Genomic DNA, 18,574 nt, shown 5'->3' on the forward strand with positions numbered 1-18,574 from the left:
TCTTGTGTATGACATAATCTTTCAACTTGTATATAAAAAATGTATGTCACAGGTTTACACAGCAGATGTATTAGTTATATCACAATCTTCATTCATACGTGAATATACATATAAGCTTCTGACCCATAATGAGATTACTTAAAAAGTAATTTGTAGACCACCGTTTATAATTTATCGTTGCTTTGCCATGTAAATTTTACAAAAAAATAATGTCAGTGTGCTATTCTCATACTTTTATTAAGATTTCCAAGTAACTATAAATTACAAAAACAGAAGCAAGAATTAATATAGTTGCTTCTAGTGAACGTTAAAAAAACAAAAATAAAATATAATATCATTAATAATAATAATAATAAACGAATATCATAGAGATGCAATAATACAAAAATACAAACTAATTAACAGACCTAAAATACAGCCTGGATGTCCCACAGTATAAGAATGAGTACTGTTTGTATTAGTACTGTTATCGTTTAATTCTCCCGACATATAATACCTGGAATTCCCCGCAAGTACCCGCTGTTCAATACCACACTCATTCCGACCTCTCAGTATTTTAAAAAATCCACCTAATGATCCCCAGTTTTTTCCCCACGAATTAGCCACCAACCAATATGGACTTCCGTTCTCAGTTCCCCATCCTATAATTTTAATAGCATGTTGACCTGTGTATTGTCCGGAAGTATGATAATACACCCCTAAAAACAGTAGCAAAGACTTAGTAAAAAGGACGTGTTATTTACAAATAATGATCACCTGATTGGTAGTACCAAAAATCTTGATAAACCGTAAAATCGGCCTCCACTGATCCTTTAGCAAAAATTTCAGCCTGAATTTGTAGCTCTGATGGGTTTATCTGGTAATAATTTGTGCCAAAATGTTTGTCTGAAGAGTATGGAGTTTGGTATAACGTATTCGAACAGGTTTGCTGACATGGACTTGCCGTATTATAATAGTATTCAGATGCTCCATACGGCTTGCAACCCTAAAATAGTTAATTATAAATAGAACCAAGGAATGTACACAAATATACAATATTGGATGACTCCATACATCTGCACGTACTGAAATGCACTCCCAGTGTAACCTCCAAAGCAGTAGTTACCACAGGTGTGACAGCACGTAAGAATATCTTCGGGAGCCAACTGAACGTTGACTTTTCCTCCGCTCTGTATGCATAGTCTGTCTGACATAACCTCGGCCACTGAGAAAGCCTAAAATTGCCCACAATATAAAAGAATGGAAGTATAAAAATAGGACTTACCCAGCAGGAGCCGCAAGTTCCTTGGTTTCTGATGTTTCCTATAATGTTTGCACAGTAAGGCCATGTATTTCTTGCATCAAAATTTACAGGAATTGTAGTCTGGTCGATGTTATGAGTGACCATAGGCACTGTAAAGTTGGGATCTGGGTGAAGTCCAAGAACTCCATGAAATAATGGTAAAATCTCCTCCTTCGTTTGATTGTGGAAATTCATTCCAGCAATCCATGAAGACTGGTTGGAATTGATAAATTCTATTAACCCTGTGTCTGTAAGGCTTTGTGCCAAAGGCAAAAGCACAACGGCGTAAAATAGTAGTGAATATTCCATGGTCTTACTTGTTCTGTACACTGTACATTAGTCCAAGAGTGTCGCTTTAAATAAGAGTAAAAGCGTCATGATGTTGTAAATCATTTCATTATTTTACAAAGTTTACTTTGTTCGTAATATTTATTTTATTAAATTCTGGAAAATGTTCAAATGTTATCATTTCATTTTTTAGTTACCAGTCACAGTATTTATTCTTGTAAAAGTTGGTCATTATTTCTATATTAGCAGTCGACGTTGTTTACATTTTAAGGATTAAATAGTACAATGGTATTATTGTGTGATATTAAAATGTTCGTTTGAATTAATATTTATATTTATAGCAGTATAATGTAGAGACAGCGATGCTTCGCTTAGACACGTCGTGTACTGAATTTTTAAGCTTAAGATTGTTTTGTTTGTGGTTCAAAAAGATGTAAATGCATTTAAGTAATATCGTAGATAAATCCGACTGTAAAATGCGAAATTATAAAAATGGAATCGATTATGTTTCAAGCGGGATTATCTGACCGTCAGTTACGCAGTCCAAAAACGAAGGAATCGAAATGTGGGCGAAAAGTTTAGACCTCTTTCAAATTTAAAGGATTCAAATCCGGAAAACATCTTTTGTTATTACCTGTGACTGCAAAACTTTTCGATTCCATTTCAAAACCTCTACGAGGAGGATGTCTTTCAAAAATTCCTTCAGTTTTTCTAACTCAGACATGTTCATTTAGATTTAGATAGGTCCTTCGTCTTCATCTTCATCATTCTTTCCCTTTTTATCATCACTTGACTGGAATTTTTTCCTTGAAAATACTTTTCCACAGACGACGGACAAATCTCCTTGCTCTTTGGCTCCCAAGACTATGACGTGATGACTTATCTTTTCTAGGCAGGCTTTCGTTCGCTCGTAGTTGTGTTTGCCCGGTCTGAAGTGCTTTTGGCTTTTAAGTCGATAGTAAAAACTGAAAAAGGTCAACGAAAACAACTGACTACATATTAAATAAAAGTACTTTACATACATTAAAACTTTGGTAAAAGTAAATATAATATAATTCTAAACAGAAAAATATACTCTACATAAACATAACAAAATATACATCTTCATAAACACAAAAAATAAGCTGAGAAAAAAAAATGAATTAGACTCTACTTACCTTTAGCTTTTTCATCTTCTTAACATGTCCATCAGAAATTCTTTTTCTCTTATGTTTATCTCTGCAGAATTTAAATATTAGGAAAGGTGTACACCTACCTAATATCAAATTAAAAGAGTCATGATCCGTGCAATGTTCCTCACTGTAACTTACATTTTGTTTGAATAGATTTTTAAAAGTATCTTCTAAATTTCTTTGGAAGCCAAGAATCTTTATTTTTTTGTTAAGCTATCTATTTTTTAATTTTTGTTGATTAAAGCTAAACTTGAATAGGAATGTAGTCAACCCAATGTCCTCTTACGTCAAAGACAATTTTGATTTATGAGGGAAACGTCCACTATTGAGATTAGAAGTATTTTAAAGTTTTTGGAAATGGGTATAGAAGCGTCGGATATGACTCATTTTTGTAAGAACTTCTAAAGTCGTAAAGCTACATTACTTATTAGTTTCGCATTGATATACCATAATGGCCAGTTCTAAGAAAGCCGAAAACATTTGTACTGTTGACAGTATACATATATTAACTTACTGTGTTGTAGTGATTGTTTTGACAAATGCAAGTAAAATATTTTAATTTTTGTCATTTCATGTTGGTAATGGCCAAAGATAGATAGAAGGAAAATGTCCAAACAAGCCGTTTAATCATCTGTTCCCCGAAACCTTCTTTCCACATAAGTACCTACCTGCGTTCGGTACTTATACATTTCTAACCCCTCACTGCGACAACCTGCACCTGAACATGCCTCCGAACCCCCACTTTTCTTCTACAACCCGGTGAAAGTTAAACGAAGTCGAACTTATCAGTTATCACTACAATTTGTGTTGTCTTGTGACCATCCTGGTGTCCAGAGTCTTGAGATTGTTTCACCAAAAGGTGTAGAAATCATTACTCTCCAAGTAACGAGTATTAGTTGTTTATTAATTTTCGGGTACTTCTCATAATGTCCATTTGCTCTAATTCAAGGTAAAAACTGTTGAAACCATTTGTGTTCCAAAATATTAAATGTGTTACTTTTAGGTCGGGTGAGACCCGAATGGGTACATGTTTAAAATTAGACAAAACGGAACTCAAAAGTATAAAGGTGGCGATTGTGCGAAGAAATATAAGTGAACCAAATACGAATATGTCTGAAGCTTTAGTGCGAATGTTGGAAGATCCGTCACAATTAGTTGTTCATTATAGGCCAGGTAAATAGTATAATCTAATATGGAACAAATTCCAAAAGAAAACTCAACATTTGTTGAAAATATTGATAACGAATTTTGCTCAAACTCTACTCTCTTCTAATTAATTGTTAATTAGTGTTATTTAGTTATTTTTTATTTATCAAAACTCAACCGTTACGATTCTTGTGAGTCATAGCTTATTCATTAATTTTATTACTTAATTTAACTTGACACATCCGTCACAAAGTGAAAAAAAAGAACAGTTTGAAGATTAAAGAAACCATTCCAGCTTCAGTTTTGTAGATTTTAATGTAACTATTCTACTCGTTGACATTGACATTGTGTGGGTGCTCCTCGCTAAAAGTTCAATTTGGTGAGTTCGTTGCTTATATTCAAGTTACTATTGTTGATAATTATTGCAGAAAACATTAATGTTAGATGTTGCATGTTTCAAACAATCGTTTAAACCATTCTAAAAGTGGTTTTTGAACAATTTGTCTTCAACAGTTTTATCGCCTTGGATAGTAGCTTGTGTTTTTTGCTGACTGATAACACATTTCTTTGGTGAGGTGAGGAACTGCGGCGTATCGCTGTTCTCACCTCAATGTATTTATATACGTTGAGGATTAAAAACGCATTTAACACATTTCTTGAAGGAGAAAAGGTTTAACTGTAGAACCTTGATATTATAACTACATTTTTAGCAGTAACTAACATTGGATCTCCTATTAACCATATTTATGTTTTAAATGTTGGAACAAAAACGCGAGAACACTGTTATAAGCTAAAGAATCCTTCCGATCCTTAACTCGACAATATTTTTTGTCTAATAGAGTTTTCAATGTTTGGAATTCTCTACCCGATTATATCATTATCTTGAAAAACTGGCACTAATTTTCAGATGAGGGAATTCGACCAATTTTTGATCGTGGTAACATTATTGTCAATACACAAAGGCAAGAAGAGCGGATGGTCGTAACCTCTTCAGAAGGAAATAACAAGGGTTTATCCCATCGAGCTAGTTCTGGTAGTATTGAGGCACACACGTCCAGAGACCACTCCAAAGAAGAGTACAGGAGGAGCAGTGAACATTATTCTTCCAAATCCCGGTAAGATGAACAAACTAAATCAAAAACAGTAAATTTAACCTGGCATACATTTTAATTAGGCGAAGTAAGTCGAATTCCGGCAACACACCTCCTCGATACCATCGGAGGTCTCCGGAGCCACATAAAAGCCGCGAACGGTCACCCAGAGGTTCTCGTCACAGGTACAGTCGATCTCCGTCTAGTTACAAAACAGCCTCTTCGAAAAAATTAAGGAGTCAGCACCGCTCAAGAACGCCTCCACCGAGAAGTAGCAGCAGGTACCTCAGCTTTTTTCTTGTGAATATTAAAAAAAATCAAGGGATATTTTATGTTTCTTACAGAGGCCGGAGTCGAAGCTATTCGCCCCACTATAGATCTAGACGCAGTAGATCGCCCTATCGCCGCGAAAGATCCAGAAGAAGCAGATCGAGAAGTAGTCGACGATATGACGAAGACAGGTCTGAAAGGCGCGAAAAGCACGAACCTCCGCGAATAGCAAATCCATATTTTGGGGTAACACTTTTTAAGTCTGATTGTGTTGCAGATTTCTTATTATTTAATTATTCTAATAGGGTGCAGAATTTTGTTTTCATAATCCCATGCTTTATCACATGATGCCACCTGGACCATTTCCGTACCCATTTAGACCAGGAATTCCACCCATGATTCCATCAATAATGCCGTTTAGGCCTAGAATAGGTTATAATGGTAGGCCGCCTAGGCCTAGAACTACCCCGACGACGAGTGCGGCAGTTGGAAGTAGTTCTGTTGTTACGACGACGACTACAGAGGAAACAACGAACAGTGTAAATGATTAAGGTGAGATATATTTTGTAAGTTTGTGCAATATGAACGTTAACATTTATCGATTTCGGTTTTAAATAATTGTTAATATTGTTATGTTGCTGATTTTTCTTAATGAAAATTACATATATCGGTGTGTTCTATTACTCTGTTAACTAGCTATTTTATTGACTAACTAGTTACTCTCTTGAAAAAATATTAGGGAGTATTATTTACATTCATTATAATATGTTTTTCTAGATTTTCCATTTTAAATGAATGTTTTCGATCACTTAATAGTATGTTGTTTTGAATATTTTCATACATAATGTTCCCGAATGACAAAATTTACATTTCAAATTGTATTATCAAATGGTAAAACACTCACCAAAATTTGTCACCAAAAATTAAATGATATAATCTCCAACTTTTACAATAGTAGATGTAATTTAAATTTTATATCCTCCGTTTACGGTTTATGAATCCGTGTTGGGTTTTTACCTTGGACGTTAAGATTTGTGGAGAAAAAAATCAACATTTTCCAATTTATAGCTATTGAAATCTTGTTAAATCGTTAGTTAAAATTTATCGGTTCATGCCTCCAGTCATCTTACACTCTGTCGAATAAATGTTATTTAAAAGTTTAAAAATATATTACATAGTCCTGAACTTATGGTTTATATTTATATTTCTCAATTTTTCTATGTTTCAATGATAGGTATGATTTCTCACTTTTTGTCCACTTCAATTTTACGATTTTAAATATTTCGCTTTTTCAATTTTTTTCAAATTTTTAGTTTTCCGATTTCTGAGCAATCTTTTTTATTTTTCCATTTCCCAACTTTTTTTCGATTTTTCAAGCTTACGATTTTTCAACTTTGCTTTTTTAGTTTTTCGATTTCTCAATTTTCCAATTTTTTAATTTCTCAATTTTTAGGATATATCTTTCGGTTTTGGAATTTTTCAATATTTCGATTTTAGACTTTTCGATTTTAGAACTTTAGAACAAAGTGTTTATTTTTTGGATTTGCAATTTCTTGTTAAACTTAAGATTTTTCAATTGTTCGACTGTTTTATACTTCGATTTCTCAATTTTTCAACTTTTCGATGTTTTAATTTTTCAAATTTTAAATTGTAGATGTTTCGATGTTTTGATTGTTCAATTTCTCGATTTATCAATTCTTTCAATTTTAACTTTTCTTCTCGGCTTTCGACTCGTCAATTTCACGATCTTCTGATTTTTGGATTTCTCGGTATTTCAGTTTTGCGATATTTATATTCAATGTTTTAAATTTAGATTTTTCGAGTTTTGATTTTTGTATTTTTCAGTTCTTCAGTATTTCTATTTTTCAATTATTGACGTTGCTAAATTTTCAGTCGATTTCTTAATTAATCTATTTTTGATTTTCCTATGTCTCGACTTCTCAAAGTTTCGATTTTTCAGTTCTTCAATTCTTCGATTTTTCGATTTCTCAATTTTACATTTTTTTAATTTCTCAATTTTTGGATATTTCTTTCAGTTTTGTGTTTTTCAATATTTCGATTCTTCGACTTTTCGATTTTTCGAATTTTTATTTTTTGGAGTTTCAGTTTTTCGTTTTTTAAACTTTAGATTTTTCAAATTTTCGACTGTTTTATAAGCATCTGTGTTTCTCAATTTTTCAACTTTTCGATATTTTAATTTTCAGTTTTTAAAATTCTAGATTTTTCTATTTCTCTTTTCAATTTTTCTATTTTGGCCTATTTATATTGGACAATCGAAAAATTGAAAAATTGAAATATAGAAGAACTGAAAACTCAAGACATCGAAAAACCCAAAATTTCAAAAATTTAAAAGTTAAAATATCAAAAAATTAAAAAATTGAGATAAGTATAAAACAGTCGAAAAATTGAAAAATCGGAAGTTTAAAAAATGAAAAACTGAAAATCCAAAAATTAAAAAATCAAAAAATCCAGAACTCAAAAAATTGAAAAGTCGAAAGACTAGAAAATCACAAAATATCGAAAAATTGAAACATAGAAGAAAAACTGAAAGTTCAGAAACGTCAAAATTTGAAAAATTAAAAAATATTGAAAAATGGAGAAATACAAACATCATCAAAAAATCAAAAAAACTGGTCGAAAATTGTTTCGACAAAACTTCCCTCGCTCCTGAAATACAACGATATTTTTTTTTGGGTCACCTGTATACGCAAATCAAAAAAATATTAATGGAATGATAAATTACAAGTACAAACTCATCATATTTTGTACTATAGCGCCTAGAAATACATAGTAACGTCATCCATTGTTGTACAAGTGGAGCAAATGCAGTTGGTAACGCAAAAAATTCCCCTGGTTTGGAACCAAATTGTGTCAGCAGAGAGTAAACCGTTGTTGTCACGTGGTCTTGGCGTAGTCTTTTTGTTTAAAGTCAATTAATTGTTAATTAATATAACTAATAATTATTAAATAAGATTTTATTGATTAAATTTTATATTTTATTCAAATTAAAAATCCATATTTTGTATATAAACTACAAACTTTAAATCCAACATAAAACCATTTTAAATTTCGCGGTCAAATGTCAAATTGTGTTAATAATTTTTGTTTTTGTTAAGTTTCCGCCAGGTTTGCTCCACGGTGACGATACTATGTGTTTTCTAGTCGCTATATTTTGTACATTTGGATAGGATTTATTCAGCAAAATTTTGGGGTGACGTCATCAATTTTTTAGGGGGGAGGAGACAATACATTTTGATCAAAAATTTACCACGCTTATGACAACTTTAAAACATCCCCAAGATTTCAAAGCATTCGGTTTTGTAGTTCTTGATTAAATCAATAAAGTAAATTTACGCATTCATTAATTTTTTTGAGTCACATTGTATATGCAAATCCAAAAAATATGAATCGAATGATAAATTACAAGTACAGACTCGTTATATTTTGTACATTTTAGATAGGATTTATTCGGCAAACTTTTGAGGTGACGCCATCAATTTTTTGAAGGGGATAGGTAAATATATTGTGATTAAAATTGTATCATGCTTGTCATAACTGTAAACTATCTGCAAAATTTCAAAGCATTCGGTTTTGTAGATTCCAAATTAAATGTCAAAATATTGTTTGCTAATTTTGATTTTTTTCTTTAAATCTGGACGTTTCGGGTAAAATCTAAAATCTCAATTCGGAGTCATAAATAAATGTGTAAGACTATGTTATTTGATACAATTTAAAACCCAATTACTATGTACAATTTTTAAGTGTCGTCATCACATTAGTGGTGGGGATGATTAGACAAATTTTGCAAAAAGAAGGGGACAGCTGGATCTTTAACAAAAGAAGCGCGGGTTTACGGCTTAGGCGAGCGGAGTTCTGAAATAGACTATACTTGAAAATTTATTTGTTGCAGTTAACAATAGTTTGTTTAATTTATAAGGGTGGTTTGGCGTAAGTTATTAAAGTTTTACCAGGTATAGTTTTGGAAATTTCCTTCTACCCTATAAAATTTTATTGGCAATAACGAGGCGAACAGTGGTTCAATAGCAAGAGATATTTACAACTTAAATTTGTTGCGTGCCGATAATCCCCAGATGTTAGAAAGCAGAATAATACAGGTCCGGACAGGAACCACGAACGAAAATGACCATTATTTTATGAGTACAACTACCTGCTAAATGTTCTCCTACAAATTCGGATGGACTGGTGTGAGCCATAAATATTTCTCACCATACTACATACTATCCGTCTCGTTATTGTCAATAAAATTTTATAGGGTACAATGAAATTTCCAAAACTACCTACATATCAACTGAGCTTACAGTACTGAGTTCGGCATTTCATGAATACGTGAACTGTATGTTTTAATGTTTTTAAATTTTGAACACGTGTTCTGTACACAACGTCTTTAACACGGCCGCAAAAAAAAATGTTGAGGAGAATGTAGTCCAAAATACTTTCCACTTGTTTTCTAACAAATTAGAAGAATGATTAAACGGTTTGGAATGACAGTAATCTTTCTTATGCTAATAGCAACTTAAGCAGCTAGTAAGTACTCCTTTATCAATACAGTAATGTCGCAATAATATCAACAAAACTGCAATTTACCAAATTATATATTTAAGTACATGTGTATTGAAAGCGCACAGTTTAAATTCTAGTGTTGCTACCTGAACACTGTTCAGTGGTACCTACGTTTCTACAACGTGTTTCATAATGATTTTCATCTAGTCGTCTATGGTTGCAGATTTTCATCAAGGGAAAGAGAGGAGTTGAAGCGATTTCAAAGTTAACTAGATGAAAATCATTTTGAAACACCCTTTATAAACACAGATATTGTATAAGTGCCAATAAAATGGCCAGCAGTCAGTCAGCTTTTGGGGATGGTCCCGCCAAGCTCCCTAAGGAGGTATGTACAAATTAATAATGTGTAAAGCGATTAGTTTTTGTAGATGGAAAACAAACGTTGATACTCAAACCCGATTGTGCGACTGTAAACAAGAGGTGAATGGACGGCCGATGCCTGTGTCGTTCAGTAACATAAAAGTTATAATTTTAAATTTACGTAACAAATTAAGCAGCCTCAGTGCAGTTATTAAAGGTTTATTGTTTAGAAATTCCATTAAAAACTGTAGATTGATCAACAAATAGTGGAAATTATTGAAAAGTCTTATTTTCATTACTTAAAACACAGTAAAAAATTTCTACTTAAATTTATCGCGCAAAGATTTACTCAAATCGTCTATACTATAAACTTCAAATAAGTATTATATGACTGACACATCGTTTAATGTAATATTTTCCAATTTCAGATCTTAGAGCAAGTTCAGAAAGAGCGGTTAGTTAATAAGTAGGTCAGTAAAAATTTCTAAGACACGACTTTTCATTTCATTTCTTTACAGGGGTTGAATCTCCATATATTCCTGGAATATATGGAATTCCAATTGTTAGTGATATATCGTCCAGCATTATGACCAAACGTGTAGATATTGCAAAGGTGCTTATTTTTTTTAATTAACTAATTCTAGCTAATTTTTGTAATTGCAGTTCGGTTGCATCATAGACGGGGCCAAAAAAATATCGGACCAGCTGGAGTTACCGTACTTATAATCAGAGAAGATCTTTTAGGAAACCCAATGAAGAAGGTCACAGATCAGTTGGATGAATGAGGGCATCCTTGTATAATGCAGTAACTAGGTATGATGTTAATTTATTAGTGAAATTCATGAATGAATTCAGAAAACAATATGGATAAAAAAATTCGGTTTAGCTATAGATTATTTAATTTTGTATTTATTTTATTTGTATATATTTAGTTATAAGTTAACAGACATCGTTTAATGTAATATTTTCCAATTTCAGGTTTTAGAGGAAATTGAGAAAGAGCTCTTATCTTTCAGAGAAAGCGGCATGAGTTTAATGGAAATGATCCAACGTTCTAAAGAATGCTCAAAAATCAACAACGACGCGCAAAAAGCGGTTAGAGAATTACTGTAATCAATCCACCTTAAAAATGCAAATAAAAAATCTAAAACTCGGTTCTTTCAGGCATGTACCAGATAATTACAAAATTCTTTTTATACAAGGTGGAGGAACGGGTGTCTTTGCTGCAGTGGCTATGAACCTTATAAATAGAACAGGTTCTACAGATTATGCAGTAACGGGTACCTGGTCTGGTAAAGCTGCAAAAGAAGCGCTAAGTATGGAAAAGTTAACTTAGTAAGGTCACAGATCAGTTGGAGGAATGAAGGCATCCTTGTACAATGCAGTAACTAGTGATGATGTTAATTTATTAGTGAAATTCATGAATGAATTCAGAAAACAACATGGATAAAAAAATTCGGTTTATATATTATTTAATTTTCTATTTATTTTATTTGTATATAGTTATAAGTTAAAAATTTATATACATGATAACAATAAATTCACATGTTTTATTTGTATGAAATTCTGTGTTATGATTTTTAAGATATAACGAGTCGTGAAGATCATCGAAAAAACGATGCAGAAACAGGCAAATAATACAACCTAATTATTCTGTTATTTTCAAAGGTTCGCATTCGTTATCTACGGAGTTTTAAAAGAGGACGTAACGTATTGTTCACTGCGAGACGCGCTACCTTTAGTTCTCCTTAGATACAACAATTTTTTCCTTTTTATTCCTTGAGCGTAAGCAAAGGAAGTATTGTAATCGAGTCCGTCGGCTGATTCTCTACTTTTACGTTTTCTCGATCTTTCATGACCCCTAGAAGACGAAGAAATAGGTCTCCCATTTCCGTCTGTCTGTCCGTCTGTCTGCCGTCCCGGATTTTTATTAGACAGATAATCTCCGAAAGTACTTGACCGATTGTTGTGAAATTTTGTACATATATTAGGAATATCATGTAGATGGTAAAACTCTAACCAAAATTTGTCTAATCATCCTCACCACTAATGCGATGACGTCACTTCAAAATTGTACATAGTAAATGGGTTTTAAATTGTATAAAATAACATAGTCCTACATATGTAGTTTACGAGTCCGAATTGAGTTTTTACCCGAAACGTCCAGATTTTAGGAAAAAAAATCAAAATTATAAAACAACATTTTGCAATTTAATTTTGAATTTGCTATCCGAATGCTTTGAAATGTTGCAGATATTTTAAGGCTATAAAGAGCATCATAAATCTTTAGTCAAAATATATTTGGTTATCCCCTCCAAAAACCTGATGACGTCAGCTCAAAAGTTTGCCGAATAAATCCGATCTAAAATGTACAAAATATGATGAGTTTGTACTTGTGATCTATCACTCCATTCATATTTTTTTGATTTGCATATACAGGGTGACCAAAAAAATTAATGAGGGCGGGAATTTATTTTATTGATTTACTCAGGAACAACAAAACCGAATGCTTTGAAATCTACTGCGAAAAAAAAACATAATAGGCATGTAGTCGTCACGTTTCCGACAGCGAGGGAAGTACTGTCTAAACTCTATGATAAAATGACATCAATGTAGATGTCTTATACGTCAAACTGCAGCTTGTTTCATGTTCTAAACCCCTGAAAATAGTTCAATCAATCAAAAAAATGTGACACAGAATGTTGCCCCTCTGCATCAATGGCATCGAAAAACATTGTTATTTATCTCCAGGCATGTTTGTTCAAATCTTTGTTTTTTATTCTTTCAAAGATTTGTTTTCATCATTATAACGTTTTATGGAATTTATCTAAAAATGTTTTAATACTGAAGTTCCTTTCTCGTAATTATACAGAGTGTTTTACATGTTAAACCACACAATTGTTATACCATATTATTCTCTTGTAAACTGAATCTCTTTTGTAAATAGTCATTTCCAAATTAAATATAGCTATTCATTTAAGTAAAATGCATATACTTGAAGTATTCCCTTTGTCCAGTCACTAGAATGTGTTACCATCATTACGAAGCAACCTACGAACAAATAAATAATATTTTCACTATATGTCGGACACAAGGACCACGACAAGAATTTCATATCTAACAAACTAACGAAAGTTAAATTTGAAAATCTGTCAAGCAGGTCACAATGGATTCTTTTTACATAATTTGAGTAAATGTCTAAATGCACTGCAATTAAAACATCGCGAAACATCTACAGCGTCATTAATAGTACATCCGTTCAAACCAACCAATGACCAACGCTTATTGCTTTCTTGTAAGTTGATAAATCAAGTTCAAGAATGGCCTGGAAAATGGATTTTTTTTCTTGTGATTATTTCTTATGGCCTCATTTTAAAAGTACAATTTTTCAAACCCCGATTGCAAATCTTGAGGACAACAAAGAATTGAACAAACATGGTTGGAGGAATCTTTAGGTTGGGAATTTCTAAGCTAATCATAATCGGCCTTTCAAAATTGTATATGAAAACGAAAATGATGCGAGAGAAATATTAAGATCTAATAAAAGTAATAATAACCGATACCGACACTTTCGCCCCGATTTAACAACTAAACAAAGAGAACATATAAACATCGTCAAAAAAGAATTGAAAGATAGAGCTGCAAAAGGTGAATCGAATTTAATTTTGCGATATAGGCATAATACTCCATATATTGTTAAGAATAACACGTCCAGAAAAACTCGTAGCTCAAAAAACTAATTAGTTGCTATTATCACAATGTTGGCGGACTAGAATCTAAATTGGATGAATTTGTTGTTAATGTTAATGCGTGTGTTTGTGACATAATTATAATAAGTGAATCTTGGTTAAGTAACAAAATTAAAAATGAAGAAATTCCTCTCCATAATTTTGACATTTACCGTGCAGATCGTAATATAAAAACAAGCACCAAATCTAGAGGCGGGGTATAATAATTGCGGTTAAAAAATGTTTAAATTCCTCAGTTATTTTCATAGGCGAATTAGTGGAAAGTCTTTTTATTAGTTTTAGAACAAATGGGTCTAGTTTCATTATTGCTGGTGTTTATATTCCTCCTGAGTCTGATTTCAATATATATAAGTCTCATTGAGTCATTGCAAAGACGTAGAGAATGTGTTTCAAAAATATTCTGACTACAATTTCATTATTGCAGGTGATTTTAATTTACCTCGTGTTAAATGGGCAGAAAAGGGTACAATCGGATACAGGTTTGCCTGTTCTAATCATGACTGCTATGATATTGTTCTAAATACGTATTCTTTCCTAAACTTTGCTCAACTAAATACAATTCCTAACGATCGAAATGTTTTTCTTGACTTAATTTTTACCAATATTACTGATTTAGAAATCATTCCTGCCATTGATCCTATACTTGGTGATAGTTTACACCACATTTCTTACTCTTGGTCGTTATCTACTGCACAAACTGAAAATTTAGAAACGGAATTTTGTGTGTACAATTTTATGAATGGCAATTATCCTCTTCTAAATGATTATTTTGCTTCCATATGCTGGGACAAATGCTTTGAAGGCCTTGGATTAGACGAAATGGTAGCAATCTTGTACGAAATTTTAAGTGTTGGTATGGAAACTTACATTTCACGAAAAATTATAAAGACAAAACCTTCCAGATATCCTAAATGGTTCAACTCAGAATTGAAAACTCTATGTCATAAGAAAATTAAAGCACATACTAAATTTAAACAATCTGGAAACCTACAAGATTATTTGTATTTTAAGAGTCTAAGATCTCAATGTAAAAAACTCTCTAAAGAACTTTACAAACTTTATGTAAGCGAGGTTAATGCTTCTATTATCAGCAATCCTAAATTTTTTTGGAAATTTGTTCGTGAGAGGAAGACCAGTAACAATAATGTTCCAAGCGAGATGTCGTATTTAATAATGAATCAGTGACTGGAGGCAAAGGAATTTCCAATTTATTCGCCAAATTTTTTTCATCTGTTTACACCACTAATAGTTCTTCCAATTTAAAGTGGAATGATTATTTTATTGAAGAAGTTTTAGATGTGGCTTTATCAGTTGGGATCAAGGACATATTCGATGCAATCTCCTCTCTTAACAATTCTCCTGTTACAGGCCCTGATGGTTTGAGCAACTTATTTTTAAAAAAGTGTGTATGCACCCTATCTGTGCCATTGCTTGTAGTATTTACCAAATCTTTGAACATGGGTAAGTTTCCCGAAATATGGAAATTGAGTTATATCAAACCTATTTTTAAAAATGGTCATCGAAAGGAGGTAAAAAATTATCGAGGTGTTTGTAATCAGTCAAGTGTTCCTAAAATCTTTGAGTCCATTATTGCAAAACAACTCCAGTGGATAGCCTCAAGGGTACTTACAAATCAACAGCATGGTTTTTGCAAAAACAAGTCAACTCTGTCTAACCTATTGGATTATTATTCATTTCTCAACGAGTCCTTTACAAAGAGAGCCCAAGTTGACTCTATTTATACTGATTTTGCGAAAGCGTTTGATCGAGTAGATCACAATGTTATGATTTTGAAATTGCATAAACTTGGCTTCATTTCTAACAGACAGATGGCAACAAGTTAAAATTGGCAACTATCTTTCCGATCCGTTTAAAGTTACATCTGGTGTTCCACAGGGTTCCCATTGTGGCCCAGTTTTATTTCTTTTGTTTATTAATGACTTAAGTCGTTGCTTTAAATTTTCCAAGTTTCTTTTTTATGCCGATGATCTCGAAATTTTTAAAACAATTACGTCTGTAAAAGATTGTCAAGAATTACAAGCAGATTTAGATCATGTTTTTCATTGGTGTGAATTAAATTTTTTAAGTCTCAATTTAAATAAGTGCTGTCACATTACTTTTTGTAATAAAAATTCTTCTATAAAATTTGATTACAATATTGGTAATTCTATTCTCGCGTCGGTTAACGAAATAAAAGACCTTGGTGTAATTTTTGATTCTAAACTTTCATTTAAGAATCATTATCAGTACATATCCAACAAATCTATACAAATGTGGGGATTTATTTGGCTGCACTGTAAAGATATGAGTTCCTATGCATTGAAGATGATGTATTCTTCGTTGGTGCGTTCCAACTTAGAGCACTGCTCTCCTATTTGGTACCCAATATATAAGACTGACATTGCCCTTCTGGAACACGTTCAGAAGAAGTTCCTTCGAACAACTGAATTTAAAGAACAACATTATCATCAACAGGGTGAATACGGGTGGGTGTTAAACCTACTTGGAATGAAATCTTTGGAAGCTCGTAGGAACATAGCGGATCTTTGCACCTTACATGCCATTATGAATGGTAGAATTGACAGTATGGACCTTCTCACAAAACTAACTTTTCGAATTCCAAGCATAAACAGCAGAACCACCAGAAATTGTAATATTTTTCGAACTGTTACCGTCGCTGCTAATATGTCAGTTAACCATCCTCTTAGAAGAATAATGGAGTCTGCAAATTTGTTTGCAAAAAACGAAAAATTTGATATTTTTAATTCACATTCAGTCGCTTTTAAAAGAACATTGAACTTTCTTATATGACTTATTTAAATTATTTTTATTAGTTATTATTGTTAGTTAAATAGCTTTGTTTTTTCCGCCCATTAATATACGTACTGGATTATATTTTTAATTTTGTAAAATGGAGATTTTCCGTAATAAATTATTATTATTATTATTATTAGATAAATAACAATGTTTTACGACGCCGCATTGACGCATTGTAATATCAAAGTATCAAACCTGGTTTTGATAATAATTTAAAAAAATAGTCTTATTTACTCTCCTCGCTTACTACATTCAAAAAGTTGAAATTTCAAAAATGCCTGATCTAAATGAAATGCAGCAGGCAAAATTGCCTCTTATTTAAGTGATGGACATAGCATTCGGCAAATTGCCAATGACTAAACATTAATAAAAGTACTGTAATGTTAATAGAAGATTTATTATTTATTAATATGCCGGGCGGGTGCCCTGACCACTAGACAACAGAGCGGAAGAAACCCTGGTTCTGCCAAGGAAGAAACCAATTTTCCAGGCTCTCTTCAAACAGCTCGTCGACGAATTAGAACAACAGAGCTAAAAAATCGTTGTGTTACAAATAAAATATTTTTAACTCAAACAAATAAGCAGGCAAGATGTGAATTTGCCCAAAAATACGTAAATTGAAATGATTTTTGGAACCATGTCGTCTTTTCGCACGAAAAGACATTTCAATCTTCACATAATGGCGTCTTTGTGTGTACAGACCTGCAGGAGCAAGGTATGATGCACCTTATACCATAAAAATGATCCGTAAATGTTTGGGGATGGATAAGTATACGAGGTGCAGATGTGTGTGTTGTGGCGGAAGAAAGATTAAATGCAAAGGTATATCGTCGACTACATGTTGCCTTCAGTTCTGCCAGTTTTCGAAGCCAATTTTACATTTCAACAAGTAGTAATAATTTTATAACACGGTCATTTATTAAGTAATATTACTTAAAAACCATAGGATATGTCCGATACAAGAATTTACATTAATGTTATACTTTGGCCGTCAAAAAGTCCCGATTAAACCCCATCGAAAACATTTGGGGTCGCATGGTAAAAATCAAGAGCATTTTAGACCGCAAAATCAATTCGGAATTTAGATGTTGCAAATATGACAGTAAAATTTTATCTACCTTTGTAAGTAAAGATAAATGGGCCTGTCTAATTTGCAGACCACAGTTTATCTTGCAGACTGGGGGTTAAAAATGCTGCAATCAAGTCGAAACTCGACATTTGCTTATTTCCCAATACGAAGATTGTTGGTACAAAATTTCAACCCGTTCGGAGAAACCCTTAAAAACCACCCCCAAAACAACTTTGCAGACTGGGGCTTAAAAATACTCCAATCAAGTCAAAATTTGATATTCGCTAGTTTCTCAATACGAGGATTATCGATACAAAATTTCAGCCTATTCGAAAAAACCCTCAAAAATCACCCCCAAAACAACCTTGCAGACTGGGGATTAAAAATGCTTCAATCAAGTCAAAACTCGACAGTCGCTTATTTCTCAATACGAAGATTGTTGATACAAAATTTCAAGCCGTTCGGAGAAACCCTTAAAAATCACCCCCAAAACAACCTTGCAGACTGGAGGTTAAAAATGCTCCAATCAAGTCAAAACTCGATATTTCCTAATTTGTCAATACGAAGATTGTTGATACAAAATTTAAACCCGTTCGGAGAAATCGTTGAAAACTACCCCCAAAACAACCTTGCAGACTGGGGCTTAAAAATACTCCAATCAAGTCAAAATTTTATATTCGCTAGTTTATCAATATGGGGAGTATCGATACGAAATCTCAGCCTATTTGAAGAAACCCTCAAAAATCACCCCCAAAACAACCTTGCAGACTGGGGATTAAAAATGCTCCAATCAAGTCAAAACTCGACAT

The 18,574-nt window shown here is 32.6% G+C and overlaps 2 protein-coding genes across 6 annotated transcripts; one reads left to right on the forward strand and one right to left on the reverse strand.

The window, feature by feature from the left end:
• Nucleotides 1-263: 263 nt before the first annotated feature.
• LOC135123825 (cathepsin B-like cysteine proteinase 4) lies at nt 264-2,294 on the reverse strand. Its single transcript, XM_064048701.1, has 6 exons — nt 2,205-2,294; nt 2,099-2,156; nt 1,265-1,611; nt 1,026-1,214; nt 757-985; nt 264-698 (listed from the first exon to the last, which is right to left on the reverse strand). The coding sequence occupies exons 1-6, from the start codon at nt 2,292-2,294 to the stop codon at nt 364-366; spliced, it is 1,248 nt and encodes a 415-aa protein (XP_063904771.1). The 3' UTR covers nt 264-363.
• Nucleotides 2,295-3,206: 912 nt separating this feature from the next.
• LOC135123558 (female-specific protein transformer-like) lies at nt 3,207-11,198 on the forward strand. 5 transcript variants are annotated; one of them, XR_010279655.1, is made up of 11 exons: nt 3,207-3,691; nt 3,746-3,915; nt 4,796-5,003; nt 5,063-5,260; nt 5,324-5,495; nt 5,555-5,801; nt 9,994-10,155; nt 10,559-10,596; nt 10,649-10,743; nt 10,794-10,943; nt 11,109-11,198. XR_010279655.1 is itself a non-coding variant. In XM_064048339.1 (7 exons), the coding sequence occupies exons 1-6, from the start codon at nt 3,669-3,671 to the stop codon at nt 5,798-5,800; spliced, it is 1,017 nt and encodes a 338-aa protein (XP_063904409.1). In that variant the 5' UTR covers nt 3,207-3,668; the 3' UTR covers nt 5,801; nt 9,994-10,313. The 5 variants fall into 5 exon arrangements, 1 of the variants encoding a protein (XP_063904409.1); XR_010279657.1 differs by lacking the exon at nt 10,559-10,596; XR_010279656.1 differs by lacking the exon at nt 9,994-10,155.
• Nucleotides 11,199-18,574: the final 7,376 nt, after the last annotated feature.

The sequence above is a fragment of the Zophobas morio genome, unplaced genomic scaffold (assembly GCF_036711695.1).
Source record: "Zophobas morio isolate AGI-343-1 ecotype UQ-CSIRO unplaced genomic scaffold, CSIRO_AGI_Zmor_V1 ptg000006l, whole genome shotgun sequence".
In the NCBI taxonomy this organism is placed as follows: domain Eukaryota; kingdom Metazoa; phylum Arthropoda; class Insecta; order Coleoptera; family Tenebrionidae; genus Zophobas; species Zophobas morio.